At 37.8% G+C, this 20011-nt stretch overlaps 1 protein-coding gene across 1 annotated transcript; it reads right to left on the bottom strand.

Annotated features, from left to right (window-relative positions):
• Positions 1-2036: 2036 nt before the first annotated feature.
• LOC147230708 (keratin, type I cytoskeletal 13-like) lies at positions 2037-5940 on the bottom strand. The gene is made up of 7 exons (XM_086154197.1): positions 5425-5940; positions 4966-5048; positions 4718-4874; positions 3982-4143; positions 3023-3148; positions 2349-2569; positions 2037-2222 (listed from the first exon to the last, which is right to left on the bottom strand). Exons 1-7 carry the CDS (start codon positions 5878-5880, stop codon positions 2111-2113), a joined length of 1317 nt encoding a protein of 438 aa, XP_086010323.1. The 5' UTR covers positions 5881-5940; the 3' UTR covers positions 2037-2110.
• Positions 5941-20011: the final 14071 nt, after the last annotated feature.

Here is a 20011-nt window from a genome sequence, read left to right as displayed (position 1 = left end):
AAAAATATAGTAGGTTCATTGGAGACCCTAAATTGCCCAGAAGTGTGAATGAGAGAACGCAGGGTTTTAGTTTTGCATATGTAAGTTAAGATAAGATTGATCCCCATCGGGGAAATTCCTTTATCACAGCAGCGTAACAGATATAATGTCAAAAATAAATATGAATATAAATATAAACAGTGAGACAGAAGATAGCAAGCACAAAAAAATAGACATCAGGGATGATAATGGACAACATAACGAAACAGTAAGGGTGAACTAAAAGAACTGAACGACAATATAAATAGAGTGACAATAGCAATGACAAGAATAAAAGAAATAAACAAAAATAGGCAGGATGTGTGCAGGCTGAGACCGACAAGGATAAGAAAGACAGCAGAGTTCGGACATGTGAACGGGTGAGTTAGTGAGTTAGTGAGTTAGTGAGTTAGTCAGGTTGTGTGTTGTTTTATTATCTGTATAACAAACACAAAACATCAAAAAAAACTGTGTAATTTCCCATCATCACTCCCATCGAGGTCTCAAAAGAAGATTACGCTTGACATCTGTGTGTTATCCTTTTCTAGCAGAAGAGGGCAGTGCTGTGGTTCACATCCACACACACACACACACACACACACACACACACACACACACACACACACGCTGTCAGGGCTCTTTATTCAATTCGCCGTTTTGATGCATTTACTTTTTTGTCTCCTCAAGATTGAATCTAACTCTGCTGACGCACACATTTGCACACGACGCGACACAAACTACTCGGAGGATCTGTGACAGATTTGGAATCAATAATCAATAGATTATCTCCACTGCTTATCGTGGTCAGAGTCTATCCCAGATGTGATCAGCGAGGGGCCATTCACAACCTTGTAAATACCAATATCTGATTTCAAACTACACGATTTGAAGACTTTGATTACAGTTTGGGATTTACAAACAAACCAAACAAGGGTATCGACTGATTTATATTTTATTTATTATCTATGACCTACATAGATAATAGGACCTACAGACCAAGTCCTAACTTCACCTCACCTACTTCCTGTTTTGTTTTTTTTTGTTTTTTTGGTCTGTGGAAGGAACAAGCAAACTTCGGGTCAGAATCTTTTCGGGAGTTTTCTTGTTTCGGGATTGGAGAAAATGGTTGTCATCACTTGTAGGAAACTGTTAAAACCCTTGCGTTCATATCACTCCAATTATTGCTGTTGTTCGCTTGCTAGTCGCCACCTTTGCGCGTGTAAATACAATTAATTCTGCTGTGAGTGGTTGAAATCCGCTCAGAGGCCGTGAGCGGCTATCGATTGTTCGTTTGATCGGACGATACCGACTTTCAAGGAATGGTTGAAGGTCGATCACTGATTCTAAAAGCCGCTGATATAATCAAGGACGGCAAATCCGTCAACAAAATTTGTCAACGGTCCTGAGTCACGGTGGAACATTAACTCCGAGTTTTACGACATGGCTGGACCTGCTTCAAAGGGTGATTTCTTCTACGAGGCTTGACCTCAGGGGACAAACTCGTCGCTTTTGATTTTCTCTAAAGGGTTCTTTAATACTTGAACAACACGATGTTAAAGGTAAAGCTTGTTTGGCAACTTTATTGTTTGAGTTGATTCTTTCAGTTCTTTTCATTTGGGTTTCGGACTGAACACCCGAAAAAACACTTTGCATGACTAATGCGCTTAGCAAATAGCTGTAAACCAAGAAGTACGTCGACGATTACGCAAAATTCCGATAAAGAAAAGTAAAGTAAAATAAAGGTACACAATATCGGACTTGCTAAGAAATTTGCTCATGCAAGGATGTGGAAATAAGCTCATAGAAGCAAATATCTTTAAAGCTAATGCTATGGAATTGTGATAATTTATCTTTTGCCCTCATGGTTCAATTGTTTTTACTGAAATAAACACAAATAAGGACTTTAACGCTAAAAAAAACACCTTCCACCAGCACAGGTTTCAATAATTCGGACGCCCTTCAGTACTAAAAATATGTAAGAAACTATCTAAATGTGAAAAGAAGACAAGACGCAAGCGTTTTGTTTGTTACGAAGCACCTCGCCAGACTTTTATTCATGCGTGGTTTTGGTGATTTCCTCCCCACTGGCGTCTCAAATGGTCTTGCTGACGGTCTCCTGGGTGGAGCTCACCACCTTCCCGTCCACAACTTCCTGCACGATGGTGATGACCTTCTGCGTTGTGGTCGATGAGGATTTTGTGTCACTGCGGGATGCAAACAAATCCAGTCACTTTTTATTTTATCTTCAACTCCCCGGGTCATTTCTTGCTGATTTTTTTTTTTAGGTTATATGAGTAAGATGTGTTCATGAAAATCCTGTAAAAACTCACACGCTCGCTTCGCCGTCCAGCAACCTGCGGTACTCGGCGATCTCGAGCTCCAGTCTGGTTTTTATGTCCAGCAGGAGTTGGTACTCCTGGGACTGGCGGGTCAGGTCGTTGTTCAGGAGCGACAGTTGGCCTTCCAGCGAGGTGACCTGGTTCTGGTAGCCGTCCAGCATCATGGCGTAGCGGGACTGGGTCTCGGCAAGCGTGTTCTCCAACGCGCCTTTCTGCAGGACAGGGGAAAAGTGCGTTATACAACTCTGCACATCACAAGCTTAACTAAAAGATGGCAATTTATAAACCCGAAAAATTGAAAAAAAAAAAAGGTGAAATAAAGAGACCTTCCTTTACAATCTGGTTTGGCGAAACAAAAGTGAGAAAAGGTTCCTCATATGGAAACCGATATCAATATGAACGATAAGGAAACAATGAAAACAAAATCACGAGGCTGGACGCTAGCTATAATATTTCGTGCACTTCTTTGGAGGTAGATATGAAGTGTTCTGTATATTTGTTCTGTATATTTCTTGTGCATCTTGTATTTGCAAGTGTTATTTGCAGTCCCTATGTCCTCTATTGTAAGTGGCTTTGGATAAAAGCGTCTGCCAAATGTAATGTAATGTAATGTAATGTAATGTAATGTGTTGGGGTTTGACAGGTGGTGACCTCTGCATACTGACCATGCTGAGTTGTGCCTGCAGTTCGATCTCCAGTCCCTGCAGAGTCTTGCCCAGGTCTGCGCTCTCTGACTTGGAAGTCTGGAGGACCTCGGTGCTGGTGAGGATCTCTTTGCTCAGAGCTTCCGTCTGTGTGGAGAAAAACAACCGAGGTCATGAACCTTCCTTCATCTTCCAAACCCTTTAGTCACCTGGGGATGAACTAACCGTCCTCTGTGGAGCAGCATCAATGTCACTCTACGTCCAGGAAAATGGAATTAACATGAAATTCAATGTTGGGGGTAGAGAATGATCACTATTTTTGATGAGTAGAATTAATTTGGTATTTAGAAGGGCCAGTGGGCTGGTTTAAAATCATGGAGTGGGAATTTATTTTGTGACAAAATGACCTGCAGATTAGATGAGATGACATGAGATGAAAACAACTTTATTATACTATATTATATTATTATCATTACATTTTATTATATTATATTAACCGAAGAAACCTGCAGAATTTATCAGCCACTTCAAATTGCACAGCTGTTTTAGATGGCGATCTAGATGGCAATTTAGATGGCAACTTAAATGGTAACTTAAAAGATTTATTGATGAATTAATATATTATGGATTAAGATAAGAAAAGATAAACCTCATTGATCCCCATAGGGTTAATTCCTTTGTAACAGCAGTGTAACAGTTATGTCAAAAAAAAGTAAAATAAATATGAATATAGATATAAATAGAGAGACAGAAGACAGAAGATAGCATAACATCCACATATAAATAGATATTACTATTATTATTATTATCATTATTATTATTGTTTTTGATCATGATTTCCTTTAAAAAAACTTTTTTAAAATACAATTTATTTTCCAGAAAAATATCAATTTGCGCATTACACTGTAATATGCGAAACATAGAGCCCCGAAACATAGAGTTAGCAATTTCTGTTTAATCGTACAATAATTTTTTCTTACTTTAGCGTTGAACCATGATTCCAGGTCTTTGCGGTTCTTGTTGGCGATGGCCTCATAGTGGTCTCTGATCTCCTCCATGACTTGGTTCAGGTCTTGCTGGGGTTTCGCATCCACCTCCACGTTCACCTGGCCGGTCATCTGAGATCGCATCGCCAGCAGCTCCTGTAATCCAATGATGACGACAAAAACAGAAAAAATCAATTTCATTGAATTGCATCAGTACATCCATTATTTTAGTGCAACAAAGCTCTAGATATTAATATTCAGCTCGGAATATCATCATTTAAAAAAAAATACTTAATTATGATAAGGTAAGATAAGATAAGATAAGATAAGATAAGATAAGATAAGATAAGATAAAGTAAGATAAGATAAGATAAGATAAGATAAGATAAGATAACGTAAGGTAAGTTAAAGTAAGATAAGATAAGATAAGATAAGATAAGATAACGTAAGGTAAGTTAAAGTAAGATAAGATAAGATAAGATAAGATAAGATAACGTAAGGTAAGTTAAAGTAAGATAAGATAAGATAAGATAAGATAAATTTTGTTGATCCCCTTACAAGAACAACAGCAGCAGCAACATAAAGAAATGTGATTAATGTGTGATTAATTCTTTTTTGTAGAAACATATCAGTGTTTGCAACTGAATCAATGAATAGACACAGGCTGCATGGAAATGCATGAATGTGACACTTAGAATCCATTGAAAAGAAAATAAAGTGGTTCACTGACCTCCTCATGGTTCTTCTTGAGGAAGATCAGCTCTTCCTTCAGACCCTCGATCTGCAGCTCCAGGTCGGTCCTGGCCAGCGTCAGCTCGTCCAGGACCCTCCTCAGCCCGGCGATATCAGCCTCCACCGACTGGCGCATAGCCAGTTCGTTCTCATACCTGCAAATAATTCAAAAAATCAGCATCGCTTCGGAATTCATTACCCCTAAAAATAAAAAGTTTGTATCCACTTATCAACGGATTCGCTCACTTGAGTCTGAAGTCATCTCCAGCAAGCTTGGCGTTGTCGATAGCGAGGTAAATGCCGCCGTTCACTTTGGTGGCCGCCTGGATCTGAGAAAAAAAAAAAATTGAGAAGATGTAAGATTTTGGTTTTGCAAAAATAAGATATTGATCATCACAAGGAAATCAGATTCCCGATCAAACATATGGATCGGAGTTAAATCCAAAATACCAACATGGCTCCTTTGCATTCATAAAAACTATTTATGAACCATCTGAACCTGCATTATCAACAGAAATACCTTCAAATTCTGCCTATTTTTTCAAGGTTCCTCAAAACATTTAATCAATAAAATAAAAAAAAAACACCTGTTACATTTTCATTATCGGAAAAAACAATAACAGATGTTTATCCGTCAAGACTTCTTGCATCTAGTAGGTGCGAAAGCTATTTTGCAGCAGAGTTTCCATAGCAGAGTTAGCCTACCTTTTTCTGCAGGTCAGCGATGGTGGCCAAGAAGGCGGCGTAGCTTCTGGCCGACGGGGCGGTCTTGCTCTCCAAGGCTTTCTTGATCTTCAGCTCGAGCTCGGCGTTGGCCGTCTCCAGGCTGCGCACTTTCTCCAGGTAGGATGCCAGGCGATCGTTCAGGTTCTGCATGGTGGCTTTTTCGTTCGTAGAGATGCTGAAGCTGTCGCTTCCTCCGGCGACCCCGGCGGCCCCGGCGGCCCCGGCACCTCCGGCTCCATAGCTGAAGCCGTAGCCGCCTCCGGCGCCGTAGTTGAAGCCGTAGCCGCCTCCGGCACCGCCTGAACTCATGAGGGACGAGGCGGAGGAGATTCTGACGTGGCTTCCTCCAGCACCGCCATGCATGGACCCGCTCCCGAAGCCGCTACGGCGAGAGATGCCGCTGCTGCTGCTGAGCCTGTAGCCTGAAATGCTCATGTCGGATGGTTGGAGAGGAACGAGTCGGAGGAATGTGTCTGCTGGAGGTGACCTGGAGAAAGTGGCAAACTGAAGGAACGGCTTGTGTTTTATACTATTTGATTTGCAGGGGGGGGGGGGGAGGCGGGGAAGGGAAGTCGTGCCAAGTTTGGGAGGAGACACCTGTCCTCTTTCACAGGTGAAAGATAATGTCTGGGTGTGTCACGTTACACAACTCTGGCTATAACCACAACACAAAAGTAAAGTGATAAAAGGGCTGCATGGAACTCTGAGATGGATGACATTTGTGTTTGAACATGAAGGTTCCCACCCTGCCTGAATCCATTCAGCAATTCTCACCCGGAACAATGAGTTTATCTACTTCGGTCACAGTTGGAGAAAAGTTGTTTATCACAGGAGCTAAAATGATTGAGCGGTAAACTGCTTGATATATTAAAACAAAACCTTGTCTGGCGCGTAACCGCCAATAAACGTGGTCGACAGTAAGTCGGGGTGGATGGGATGATTTCCGCTCAATGGTCAGTCGTCCTTGGAAGATCCTAAATCGTACGAAACCACAAATCGTTTCTTTGGATCCACAGAAATAAGCGACTTCTGAAAAACTCGATGCTAAAACTCACCGCTACAAGACATAAAGTACCAAATGCATTAACGCAACCATGCACAGTATGTACATCCATGTTCACTTTGAAAAAATAACACAATCGGAAAAAAACACCATTGATGCCATTTTGAAATGAATAAGAGCTGGTCTCCTCACAGCGACAACATCAGGGATGATAATGGACAACACAATGGAAAAATAAGGATGAAAAATAGCCAACCGTAATTAAACGACAATATAAAAAGAGTGACAATAGCAATGACAAGAGTAAAATAAATAAACAAAAAAATATATATTTTATGTTATATTTGTGCATATATATATATAAATATATATACATATATATGATATCTATCTATCTATCTATCTATCTATCTATCTATCTATCTATCTATCTATCTATCTAGAGATAGATAGATAGATAGATAGATAGATAGATAGATAGATAGATAGATAGATAGATAGATAGATAGATAGATAGATAGATAGATAGATAGATAGATAGATAGATAGATAGATAGATAGATAGATAGATAGATAGATAGATAGATAGATAGATAGATAGATAGATAGATAGATAGATAGATAGATAGATAGATACATACATAGATACATACATAGATACATACATACATACATTTTTTTTTAATTTATTTATTTATTTATTTTAATTCATTTATTTTTATTTTATTTTATTTTATTTTTTTATATATATTATAGACTGACATTTTTTCCAACATAGCGTTGCGCGTACTATACCCAACTCCTATTTATTTAGCAAGGAAAGTCTGTGTTTAGCCAGTTTCTCATGCCTTGTGTTCCTTTTTAACCATTATGTAGCCTAAAAGCAAGCTAAAACCCTAAAACCCTGAGGTGCATGTCAAATCACTCCACGAAAATCATTAGTATGACAGCCATGAGAAAATGGGAACACATTATTTTAACAGCACTTGGTTTTTGTATACATGATAAATGGGTTTAATGATTTCAGTGTATTGTAAAAGATGTCATTTTGACAATTTGTTCATTTTTTTTCGCTGTGTTCTTAAAAGGAACATGTCAAGAGTTGTAAAAACCAGACGTATACCTGCAGAAAATAAATAAAATATATAATTAGGGAGTGCCAGCCCAATGTTCCTCTGCAGGTGTGTTCCTGTCAATGAGCGCTGCAGGGAAATAGCAATGACATTAACATCTGGTATCAATCCAATAACAACAAGGACAAACTTGTCCATGTTTGTTCATAAAGGTAATTTTAGGTCATGAATTCATCTTTTTAGGTGTAAAAACTTGGTTTATGGGTTTTCTTCACATTCACATTACTAACTGATAAAAACTATGTTTTTCCCACCATATCTAAATCTAAAGCGTTTGTGTGATTTGCTGCGTATAATTCAGATAATCCACATGCAACTATGCCACGTCACAAAAAGTGCTTTTTATTCTCAGACATCTTTTTAGATGACTGAAATTAATCAAAATCAAGAAAGTCATTTCAGGACCTTGTTTTTTTAAATCTCAAATATGCTCATACACAAATGTAGCCTTTGTACACACATGTGTAAACAGGTACACACACACACACACACACACACACACACACACACACACGCATACAAATGTCTATGTTCACGAAAACAGATGCGCATCTTAACATATGTAATATGAACATACAGCTGTTTATGTGTTTATGAGAACATGCAAATATATGTAATGATAATGATGATGGGGTATATTTTTTGCATGTAACAGTTTTACTCACAAATTGATAATTTTATGGAAAATAAATGATATTTTATAAAAAGTATTTTTAAAGTATTTTTAAATAGTAATAATAATGATAATGATAATGATGATAATAATAATAATGATAATAATAATAATCAACAATTATTAACATTTTTATTATTATTATTATTATTATTATCATTATTATTCATCGATTTATTGTCTATTCTGCTCTTTATGAGATCAGATGTGAGGTGAGATTTTCAATTAATACAGCACATGGTTTTGGATGTGTTTTGGCATGTTTTTTTTGTTTTGACTAATCCCTACTATGAAGGGTTGACCTTTTACTTCCAAGACTTCTCACTGTAGACAGCAAATTTGAATATTTTCATTGATTGAAGCAAAACTAAGAAAGATAGGGATTACATGCTCAAGCCTGCTTAGACTTCCAGAGACCCAGACATCGCCTGTACCTGAAGTTTCAAGCAAACATCTAAAAGGCTGGCGTTGCCAAGCCCAGGGTTTGGCAACCCGCTGCTCTTGGATCCCTGAAAATCATTAACAATTATTAAATTAAAATGGATTTTATTTTTGTTCATTCATTTCTAAAGTGCCGTTTTTAATTGGAAGATTATGGTGATCTTGTAACATCTAAATAAAACGTGTTAAAATATTTTTGTCGCTCTCTCTGCAGGCAGCAGTAAAAGGATGACAGCGGACCTTGTAAAACCTTCTTGTCTTTGCCAGGAATTGCAAAAACACTTTGTCACTGTTACGCCGAATATTATGGAAGTTAGACAGTAAACGGAAATTGCATTGTTCACTTCTGCAATGTTTGCATGCTTGAGTATATATATATAAAGTAAATATTGCCTGAATTTTTGTTTACTTTTATCAGAAAATAGTATATCGGTGCCAAAATAAACTTCAAGTACAGTTTCCCAACTGTAAAACAGGTAAACAGACTCTTACCAATGTATTCAGAAAAAAAAGTACATATAATGAGAATATACTGTTGGTGCCAAACCATAGAAACTATATAAGAGACATAACAAATTAACATTTATTTTAACTCTGTTATAGTCAATCGCCAACCATATTCATGGAGGAAGAATTAATCTAATATCTTGAGTAAAACCAGATGAGTCATTTTTCCTCTGAAAATGATTTTCTCAACTGCCAACAGACAAAGACAAGAGGTTTTCAGTAATTATTTTGGGGTGTAGCATAAAGCGGTCACGGTTACATTCTTTTCAGTCCTTTCTTTCATTCCGATGGTAAATCGGGTGTGTCGTGACGTGTGAAACTACACTCTTGGGCAACAACAAATGATTTTAGATTGAAAGGTTTGTACTGTTTGGGAGTGGCAGACTGGTATTCCATAACAGATGTGTTCTTTTAATTGTCTGTTCATTCATCATTTATGCCGATTAACCTGCGCTCAGCAATAAGGAGGGGTTGCACCCTGGACACGTCGCTAATCGATCATTAGGCCGCAAATGCAGACAAACAATCGGTCGATCATTAACCGTCACACCTGTCGGGAGTTTCCCCGTGGAGCGACTGAGGATAACAGAACGTAAAATAAAATTCTGATCCCAAACAAAGGTAAACACGTTTATTTTCTTAACCTCCTTTCGGATTGAACGGGTGAAAGTTGCATATCAATAACAGCTTGAGACGATACGACTCTCTGTCGTCGACTGGTAAAAGGTAAAAGCTGTGGATTCGATGCAAAATATCCAGCGAGAGCAGACAGACAGACAAATTGAAAATATCTAGCCAGAAAGAAAATCTAGCTGCATGAAAATTATTCCATAATTGCCATAAATGGAACAGACTGGACATCAAAATCTGTCAAAAGCTTCTTTATGCACAGTATGCAAAAAAAATAACCATTAAAATACACATTGTAACTCCAAGTGTTCCCTTTATTTTATTGAGCAGTATACATTTGCTGAATTAAAAGTGAGGTAAAGGTTGCTTTGATAGGGATTTCTTGTTTCCACATGAGAAAGAATTTGTCCTCTAAATAAACATATTGAATATCCCTGTTCAAATATTCTCTCTAAAATAATAATTAAACTACACCGGGGTTTAATAAAAACATTTATAACCTGTTTGAACATGAGCTCAAAAGAAAAAAAAAAAAAAAAAAGCTAAAACCTGTTAAACAAAGCAGCGTGTTAAAATAGCAGCTCGGCCAGACAGACGGATAGAAGGTGTGGCAGTGAAGCAAAGAAATCAACAATCTCACGACAAATGCAATGAGTTGTTGGTTTTCCTTGCTGGATGTGAGACACGAAGCGCGAGGATTTCTAATGAACTATCGTTGAGTTTAGATTTGGGAACGATCAATACACCGGATAGGATAATAGTAATCAATACGCTTCCTTGGAAATTCAAGGAAGGTAGGAGCGAATTCATTTAGCCATACTGACAGTCGTCAGTCACCACACCGCCAGCTTTCAGTTAGATACTATCCAGCAATAAGATAAATTCAAAACTGGGAAAAAGCGTCTTTGTGTACCGTGAAAAGCGCTATACAAATCGTATGTATTATTATTATTATTATTATTATGATTATTAAAAAGTCGCGGGCCAACATTGATATTTATTGAAAAAAATCCTCCTCCAGATAAAACCCAATAAAATTCCCAATAATTGTGTGTATATTCTGTGTCTTCTGTCTTTCACTTGTAAAGCCTCTTTGAGTAACATGTAAAGCGCCATACAAATCCTATGTATTATTATTATTATTATTAAAACAGTGACCCTTTTCAAAGACCCAAACAACTTGTGCTTAAAATCTGTATATAGAACAAGCAAAGGTTAATACTAGGCAATACATAACATAATATTAAACTTTCAATTCAAATTAAAAAAAAACACATCAATGGCATTTATTATTTAAATGAAAATTACATAAAAAATCATGTGCTTCTTTTTATTTGCAACCTTCTGAGTTAAACTTTAACCTTTTGCCACAAGCTGATAATAAATGTAAAAATGAAATAATAATAATGATGATAATAATAATAATAATAATAATAATATTAATAATAATAATAATAATAATAATAATTATAGTGCATCAAGAAAACATTAATTATAGCTCAGTTTGCTGCCTTTCTTTTTGCTATTTTTCTGAAAGGTAGTATGTTACCAGTATTAGCATAATGTTGCTATAATAACTGTCAACAGAGGAGAAGACATTTATGAGCCCTTTCGTGATTTTCCTGCCAAAACACCAGCAGAGCATTCTGGGATTTGTGGTATTAGCGGTACATTGGGCTGTAGGCTATAATACTGTACATATTATTTAGTATGGCTTTGCGGGCCAAAAATAATTACATTGGGGGCCAAAAGTGGCCCGCGGGCCAGAGTTTGACGAATATAGATTAGATATTAAATCGCTTGCCAATACAGCTTTATAAGATAGTGGTCTTGACTATTTTTATTTTCAGCTGCTGCAGCTGTGTTGTTCATTTTTCTAGGGTATTTGTCTGTATTTATATTTGATTAAATGAAATGTAGCCTGGGTGACAGACAAGCTCTTTATGGATCATTGGCTTTTTTTTTTTTCTCCCACTTTTAGCCTTCATTACTATTTTAGCGGCGTAACTTTGACTTTAGACAGCATCATAAGTATATACGCCCGCATGCCTGCATCCATAGCATAAGGTCCATGTTTTCCCGATGCAAAAATGTGTGTTTGTGTGTAAATTAACAACAGCCGATGCAGAGGCGTCATTGTAACTGAAAGCCAGGTGATCTTAAATTGAGAGTTATTTTATTATTGATGGTGCTACTTTTTGAATTGCAAGATCGCAATGAATCAGCTACCTTGTGCCTATTGACAGTTAGCTGCAGATTCTAAAAGTCTACACAAGCAGGTAACCGCAAGATATCCACAATCTGCCCAACACGTCGATCCCGATCTACTGGTCGATCGTGGAGACCCGCCTTTCAAAATAAACTCTACTGCACAAAGTGAAAAAAAAACCCCTCAATACACCACAGTACAGGTTGCACGGGTGGATCGCATGCCATTAAAAATAGATGTTAGCTTATCATCCAACCACGCTGCAGCATTGACGCTTGATTGACATACAGCGCAGCCAGTCCGAGACGTCGATCCGATATTATATTTGGAAGTGTGTCTGAGGCCAACCGAGTCCATTCTGTACAAGAAAGATGTTAAGGAATGGAGCAAAATTTATAGAATTCTCAGTTACGACTTTGACCGATATTCATTTAACGAAAGTATCTCGAAGTCGCGACGTCGATGTATATGCGCCGAATACAGTGGCGGCGCAGTCGAGAGCGTAAGTCAGGGGTCGGGAACCTTTTTGACTGGGAGAGCCATAAAAGCCAAATATTTCTTGATATGTTTCATCGAGAGCCATATTAACGTATTTTTAACACACAAAAAATGAAATATGTCTTACTTTTAGTGCGACCTCTGGTGCCGCATGGATTTGCTCGAAGTGCCGCTTTATATTTGACCGTTTCATCAATGCAATTTTATCACAGCATATTAGACATAACGCAGATACAAATGCAAATTCCTCTGTCAGCCTGGAACGCACGGTAATCATCCTCTTTTTTTTCTTTGTCGCCATCTTTTCCGTTACGAGGGTTGATGCGGATAAAGTAGTTGGCTATTTGATAAAATGAATTTCTTCACCTTTACAATGACCCAGATGTGCTCGGAAGCCAACGGTTCCCAACCCGACCGAAATTTATCTTCAAAACTAATTTCTGTTTACTTTAAAATGACACAGTATTATAAAGAAATCTTCTTCTTCTTTCGGCTTTTCCCTTCAGGGGTCGCCACAGCCAATCAAGTTTCTCCATCTAACCCCATAAATTTTATAGGCCTTATATAAATTATATATATATACACACTGTATATACATACAGTTTATATATATGTATACACACACACATGTACAGTATATATATATGTATACATATATACACGCACACACACACATATAATTCTCTTTTTCTCTCTTTTATTCTTTTTAATTTTATTTATTTTGAATTTATTTATATTTATTTTATATTCTATTTTTTTTTTTTTAACTTTACTCTTGATGTTCCCCTTTTCACAGCCTGGATGCTGCTTTCCCATTTGCCCCCCCAATTGCCCCTCTGGGACAAATTGTCACAATGTGCTGGGGCGGACTCGAGCAGGGAACCACACTTCGGGACAGAGATGGGTGGAAAGCGCTTTTATTCGGTTGAAGTTGCAGACTGGACTGGACGGGTTGCAGACTGGCCGAGATGCAGATAGAACGGCAGAAGCTGGGCCTAGACGGGACGGGTTGCAGACGGGACGGGTTGCAGACTAGACGGGACGGGTTGCAGACTAGACGGGACGGGTTGCAGACTAGACGGGACGGGTTGCAGACTACACGGCAGAGGCTGGGCCTCAACCGTACGGATTGCAGACGGGGCGGGCCCCAGGCAGGGTGGCAGACTGAACAGTACGGGATGCAGACAGGACGAGTTGCAGACAGAACGGCAGAGGCTGGGCCTCAACAGTACGGGTTGCGGAAGGGGACAGAGGTCACGCCGGCCGTCTGGGCCCGGCCGTGACTCGGGAAGGGAAAGGAGGTCCTACCTGGGGTCCGGTCCTAGCAGGGGTGGGGTCCGGGTTGGCAGGGGTGGGGTCCGGGTCGTGGCAGGGTCCCACAGTAATCCATGAAGACCACAATCCCCCGGCGCCAGGCAGAGAGTGCCGCTGCCCTTTATAGGGATCTCGATTAGCGGCATCTGCTGCAGCTGGCGCAGATTACAACGGGGATCAGCTGTGAACCCTGACACAAATAACGTTTTCCTGATTCTAATTCTGTGCATAATCATTCCAACATTTTCGAAGCTAACATCCCATCATGCAATGCAAGTCAAATATTCATCCCTCGTCATTTTTCCTTCTAAAATAATTTTTCCTTGCATGTCACAGAGGAAAATCCTGAAATTTTTCCGAACATTAAGGCACACATTCATCTCAGTGCCAGCAGCAAATGTGATATTCTTGACAATATATTAATATACAATATTAATGCACAATATTAACTCTTTCACCAGTTAAAGAATATAGATAGAGCATGATGTCTAAAAGAGAAAAAGTCACAGAGAAAATATTTTCTTGCAGCAGGACTTCACTTTGTTGGTGAGTCTTCTTTATAAAAACCTTTAAACAATACAAGCATTGAGAATTATGATGTTGCACACAAAATGTGTTGAAACGGATAGAAAAGAAATGTGACGTTAGCGATCTTCAAGGCCGTTGCAGGACTGTAAGAGCATCGATGTCTCATGAGAAAAAAAATTGAAAAAAAGTACAGACAAGGAGTTTGACTCTGAGAGAGAAGTGGAAATATACAGGAAAACTCAGAAAATAGAATGGGAACAGAAAATTGTCTAACATTTGGCAGCCCGGTGTTTATGGGTTGTAATAAACATCGGGGTTTGGTGGAAAAATGTTGTAGAAATCTTTGGAAAATGTCTTGCGACATTCGTTTTTTGGGTAAAGTTTGTCATACAGGTGATTTGAGAACTATCATTAAATCAACTTGTAAAAAAATTCAAAACATACCACGGTACACGCTCTGACAGGTTGTCTGTGACGCAAACACCACATGCGTACATACACAATCAATCAACTCACACACACACACACACACACACACACGCACAACCCCCCCGTTCTCCGACCAAGGAAACCGCTGCTGCTCGTCCCCCATTAATGGTCCGAAAGCCTTGCAGAAGAAGCTGTTTTTCAAGTTTACGGTTCATTTTCATGCCGTTTTCTGACGATTTTACAACCCAGGTCACTCGGACACACACGCACACACACACCCTCAGACACACACCGAATCCCTAACATGCCTGCATTCCTTCCACACACCCCAAGACACTCACTACTGCTCAGTGACCCGAATAAAACACTCTGATTCATTGGGTAAGAGACGACGTAAAGCGGGCAAAGCTCCATGGGTGTGTTACACCCACGCAGTTCCAGACAATTGTGGAAGTCATGACCAGAAAATTTTTTTATTTTTTTATTTTTGTATTCAGCCTTTGATTTATTTGTTTTGTTTTTTTTTTATCCTTTTTTTTTTTTTTCAAAATATTTTTTACACCTTAATACATGGGGTGTCATTTTTGTTATTAGCTATCGGGTAAATTAGCTTTAAAAATCACAATAAAATGCATGAACAAAGTGGACAGAAATTAGCTTAAACAATCAAGGTTAAAAACTAAATCATTATAAAGAAATACTTATATGAAAAGGTTGTATCATATCAGTAGAGTGAGTAGAGCTGCTCAAAAGTCATTTGGATTACACTGAAATTCTACCTAAAAATATAGAAAATATTGATTTTTAATGGTTGTGGAAGACTTGCAGGACTCCAGCTGAAGAATTATGCTTCCTTTTTAAAAGATAAAAACAAAATCTTGGTTTTAAACAAGTATTCTATTAATGTAAATATCTTTTTCCTAACTAAGACTGGGAAGAGTCCCCTCCTTTCCTGTTTGGTCGAATGTACGATTGCTGGTATTTGACGGGTGTAGCTGCACAAAAACGAGCGTGCGAAGAATTAATCTCATTAAATTGTGGCTTTTTCATCAGGTTTTACATCGTAACGCAGCCATAAAGATGAACTAATGTTTAAAAAACAGAGTGTTTTTTTCTGTGTGAAGCCTTGCTTGAAAGTCTTAACAGCCGGGTGAGTGATTGACAGCTGGATAAAGCAGAGAGAGAGAAAAAAAAAGGGAGATTTACAAGGCACTGACAGAAAGCCTTGAGGTGATTTAAAGCTGATTTTAAAAAAAAAAAAAGAAAACTTTCACAGTCTGGAGACGAGGTGATAACTTCTGCTTTAAGTCACAGCTAAACTTCACCAGGCTGTCGGGAAATATATTTGGAAAAACACGCAAAACACATTTTGAACTGCAACAAGACCACTGGGCTGATCATTAGATAAGAAAAAAGAAGAAATGCTTTTTTTTAAACAAACAGTTACTTTGACACTATATTTTTATTTGTATTTCTTATTGTGTTATACAATTCTGTTTATACAATTTCCTACTATTATTTATTATTGTTATTATGTTTTACTTGTAACTCTGGTACAATTTCCTTCAGGATATATAAAGTTGTTATTCTTATTCTTATTCTTATTCTTGTTCTTGTTCTTGTTCTTGTTCTTGTTCTTATTCTTATTCTTGTTCTTGTTCTTGTTCTTGTTCTTGTTCTTATTCTTATTCTTATTCTTATTCTTATTCTTATTCTTATTCTTATTCTTATTCTTATTCTTATATTTGCATTGTTTTTGGCTAATCTCATTTCATTTTTTTTTTTTTTTTTTTTTTTTTTAAGTTTGCTTTTCAAATTAATCAGATCATGTAGTTTTTGTGTCACGGGATTGATTGAATTTGACACAATTGTCATTTTTATCAACTTTGTACCACAACTTTATAATCGCCAACTGCACCCGCCTCTCTGTGGGACATTTATATATTTGTCTTAAAACGGGACTGACATTGTTTTGTTTGGATACAAAAAGCATTTGCATTGAAGATGCATTCAGAGAAAGCGAGGCAGCGATGACACTCAGAGGGAATCTAAATCATAATTCTTTAAAATCTGATGGACTTTATTTGTTAAATAATTGCGTAATCTGTTTCGATCACGTAAAAAATGAGTATTTACAACCGACTAGTGAATATAGATGGAGTTTGTTAGAAAACGATTGCATTTGTTTTGTTTTTTTTCTTCAAACATCAGCATGGAATAAAATGTTGTTGTTTTTTTTTGTTTGTTTGTTTTTATGAAATCACATTATTAGATCACCAGCTTTAACATATTGCTAACATTTACTGTGTGTACTGTCTGAGAGGAGACAGAATGATTAATTCAAAATACCATCATTGCTTTGTTTATATGTCTGTTGTGGAATACAGTGATCCCTCGCTATAACGCGGTTTACTTTTCACGGTTTCGCTACTTCACGGATTTGCATCGTGCGTTGTGTTCTGCGTTCTGATTGGCTAAAAAGTCACTCCGCTTCTTCTCTACCTGTGCGTCAATAACGTTGCAGTTAAATGTGTACACGTATGTAAAACAGCTTGACAAATTTACATTACATTGCGAATTCTCTTGCAATTTTGAGTTTCTCTAAAACCCGTAATGTTGACAAAATGCTCTGGAGCAACAAAAGGGCCCAAAAGGCAGCGGAAGATGCTATCTATGGCAGATAAAGTTAAACTTCTGGACATGCTAAGGGAAGCTAAAAGCTATGCGGCTGTAGGTCGGCATTACGGAATGAATGAATCTTCCGTTCGTTCCATAAAGAAGGAAGAAAAAAACATAAAGACGACAGCAGCGATAAGTTTTAATAAGGATGCAAAAAGGGTTGCAATTTTTTTCATAATCATTTTTAATTTTCTCCCGTTTAATCCAATGACTCGGGTCGCGGTGGGCGGAGCTAATCTCCGCAATTTGAAGCCTTCTGTTCACATTGATGATTATAATTGTTATTTGACAGTACAGAAGTTATTTGTTGAAAAAAAAGTTTCTAAAGTACAGTACTTTTATTTGTGAAACAAATGATTGAGCCTGTAAAATGGTATGTTCTTTCTTTTCAATGTATAATAGAGTATTTAATTGTATAATAATTGATAAAAAAAAATAAAGGTTTCTACTTCATGGATTTTGCCTATCACGGGTTCTTTTTGGAACGTAACCCCCGCGAAAAACAAGGGTATATTGTACTAAAAAATCTAAATCCAGGTAGTCCTCCATGCATTCTGATGAAACCGTCGTAACTTAAAATATCGCACGAGAGATGGCCAACCTGGGCAGGAGTTCTGAAAACATTTTTATAATCTGTATATGCATTTTATGCGTACATCCCTGCAGCATCCCGACGTATCGTACCTTGTACGACGTTACATTTGCCTTCCATGTGGAACTCAACACAATGTAACTCCAAGTCAATCACACTTGTGTGAAATCATAGTGTCCACTCAGGAAGCAACACAGATTCATTTTGACTTGTTTTAAGGACATTACATCAAAGTTGGATCAGCCTGGAGTTTGTTTTTACACTTTAATTTTGAGTGTGATTCCTAATCCAGACCTCCATGGGTTGATACAATTGATTTCCATCGATCATTTTTGTGTGATTTTGTTGTCAGCACATTCAACTGTGTAAAGAGCAAAGTATTTCATAAGAATATTTCATTCATTTAGATCTAGGATGTGTTTTTTTAAGTGTTCCCTTTATTTTTTTGAGCAGTGTATATCGCAAAGGATGGGAATATCGTCGAGCTGATTGAAGTCGGGGACTCTTGGTATCGTGAAGCCGCAACCCTTCAGATATGTCTGTTCTTGTCCGGCCTGGTCTGAGTGTATCGCAGGCGTGGCACCGCAGCCCTCCGCCTCGCCCAAACCCAACGCCAGACGAGTAAAGTCTGAAGTAACACTGCGCTGAACAAACATTCATGGTTCGACACCTTATCTTGGGTCGGGTGGCTGAGGTTGACTGAACTTCCTGTCTCCGGCCATCCGGTCGGCACGATCGGATCAGGGTGAACTTCAACCCGCAGCGGTGAAATTGAAATCGCTTTTGGAGTCACGACTGATGTGTGGATGAATCAACTTAAACTCTAAATCTTCCTCGTGTCTTAATGGTTTTAAGTTGTCAGTCAGGATATTCACAAATGTTATTAACACTTTAGAGTTTAAATTCTAAAGATAGAGCCTATATCACAGCACAACTAAAATATATATGTATTGTGTGTGTGTGTGTGTGTGTGTGCATATCTCACATACCTCACATTTTAAACACTGTTCCTACAAGCCTTTTTGAAAATACCAAAGAACAAATCCCCAGCATGTTTGTTCTTGCATATGTGCACACACATGAACGTACACATGAACATACACACACACACACACACACACACACACAGAGTATGCCTCCAGCTAAAAGCTGTATCTCTTTGAGTGCTTTCTCTGTCCATATTAGTCAACTCGAGCACTATTTGCTTGTCAACTTTTGGACCAAATAGAATAGAATAGAATAGAATAGAATAGAATACAGTTTTGGAACTGATTTTCAAATAATTGTGATATTTCTTCATAATAATTTTAGGGTTGATAGTTTAACCGAATTATTTTCAAGTGCTTTTGAAATTACTGTCGGTTTATCGTCAGTAACAGATGAATTAATGTTTGATGTCATGATGTTTTCATGATCGGTGAAATTCTCCCTTCTTTAGCAGGGAATGAAATGAAATAATAGTCTGATCAAAATTTAGATTCAATCACTCGATCAAATTTGATCACCTCTATGTAACGTTGAAGGAAAAAACCTGACTGTCACCTATGATATTGGAAAAATTCAACTGTTATTTCTAGTTATTTGGAAATCTAATGTAAGTTCATCTACAGGTTCAAAACACATCAGCTATTTCCTTAATGTCAATGGATATCACTCCTTTTACCTCAAATTCTTTTGCTCCTCAATGTTGATTTAAGAGAATCATCAGACAAATTAACTCTTCTGTTATTAGTATCATAAAATAAATTGTCCTTCTCTTTCTCAATCTTATCGTTCACAGCACATTTTATGGACAGAGATATAAATGATTGGTTTTGCTTTTTTATCAGCCGATCAATAACGCCGTTGGACCTCTACGCCTCCATCATCGAGTCCGAAATTAAAAAATCAAAAAAAGTTTCTTCCCATCGACAGCGTCGCAACCCTTCTA

This window comes from Fistularia commersonii, chromosome 10 (genome assembly GCF_037954325.1).
Source record: "Fistularia commersonii isolate RoL2024-O1a breed Wild chromosome 10, RoL_Fcom_v1.0, whole genome shotgun sequence".
Taxonomy (NCBI): Eukaryota; Metazoa; Chordata; class Actinopteri; order Syngnathiformes; family Fistulariidae; genus Fistularia; species Fistularia commersonii.
Note: the sequence above shows the minus strand (reverse complement) of the source record. Positions and strands in the feature narration are given on the sequence as shown.

Excerpts from the sequence above, each read along its gene's own strand:
- LOC147230708 (XM_086154197.1), bottom strand. The coding sequence starts at position 5,880 with ATGAGCATTTCAGGCTACAGGCTCAGCAGCAGCAGCGGCATCTCTCGC. Across the intron at positions 3,149-3,981 it reads AATCATGGTTCAACGCTAAA|ACGGAAGCTCTGAGCAAAGA; the intron begins GTAAGAAAAAAT and ends TTCTCCACACAG. Across the intron at positions 2,570-3,022 it reads TGCAGGCACAACTCAGCATG|AAAGGCGCGTTGGAGAACAC; the intron begins GTCAGTATGCAG and ends CCTGTCCTGCAG.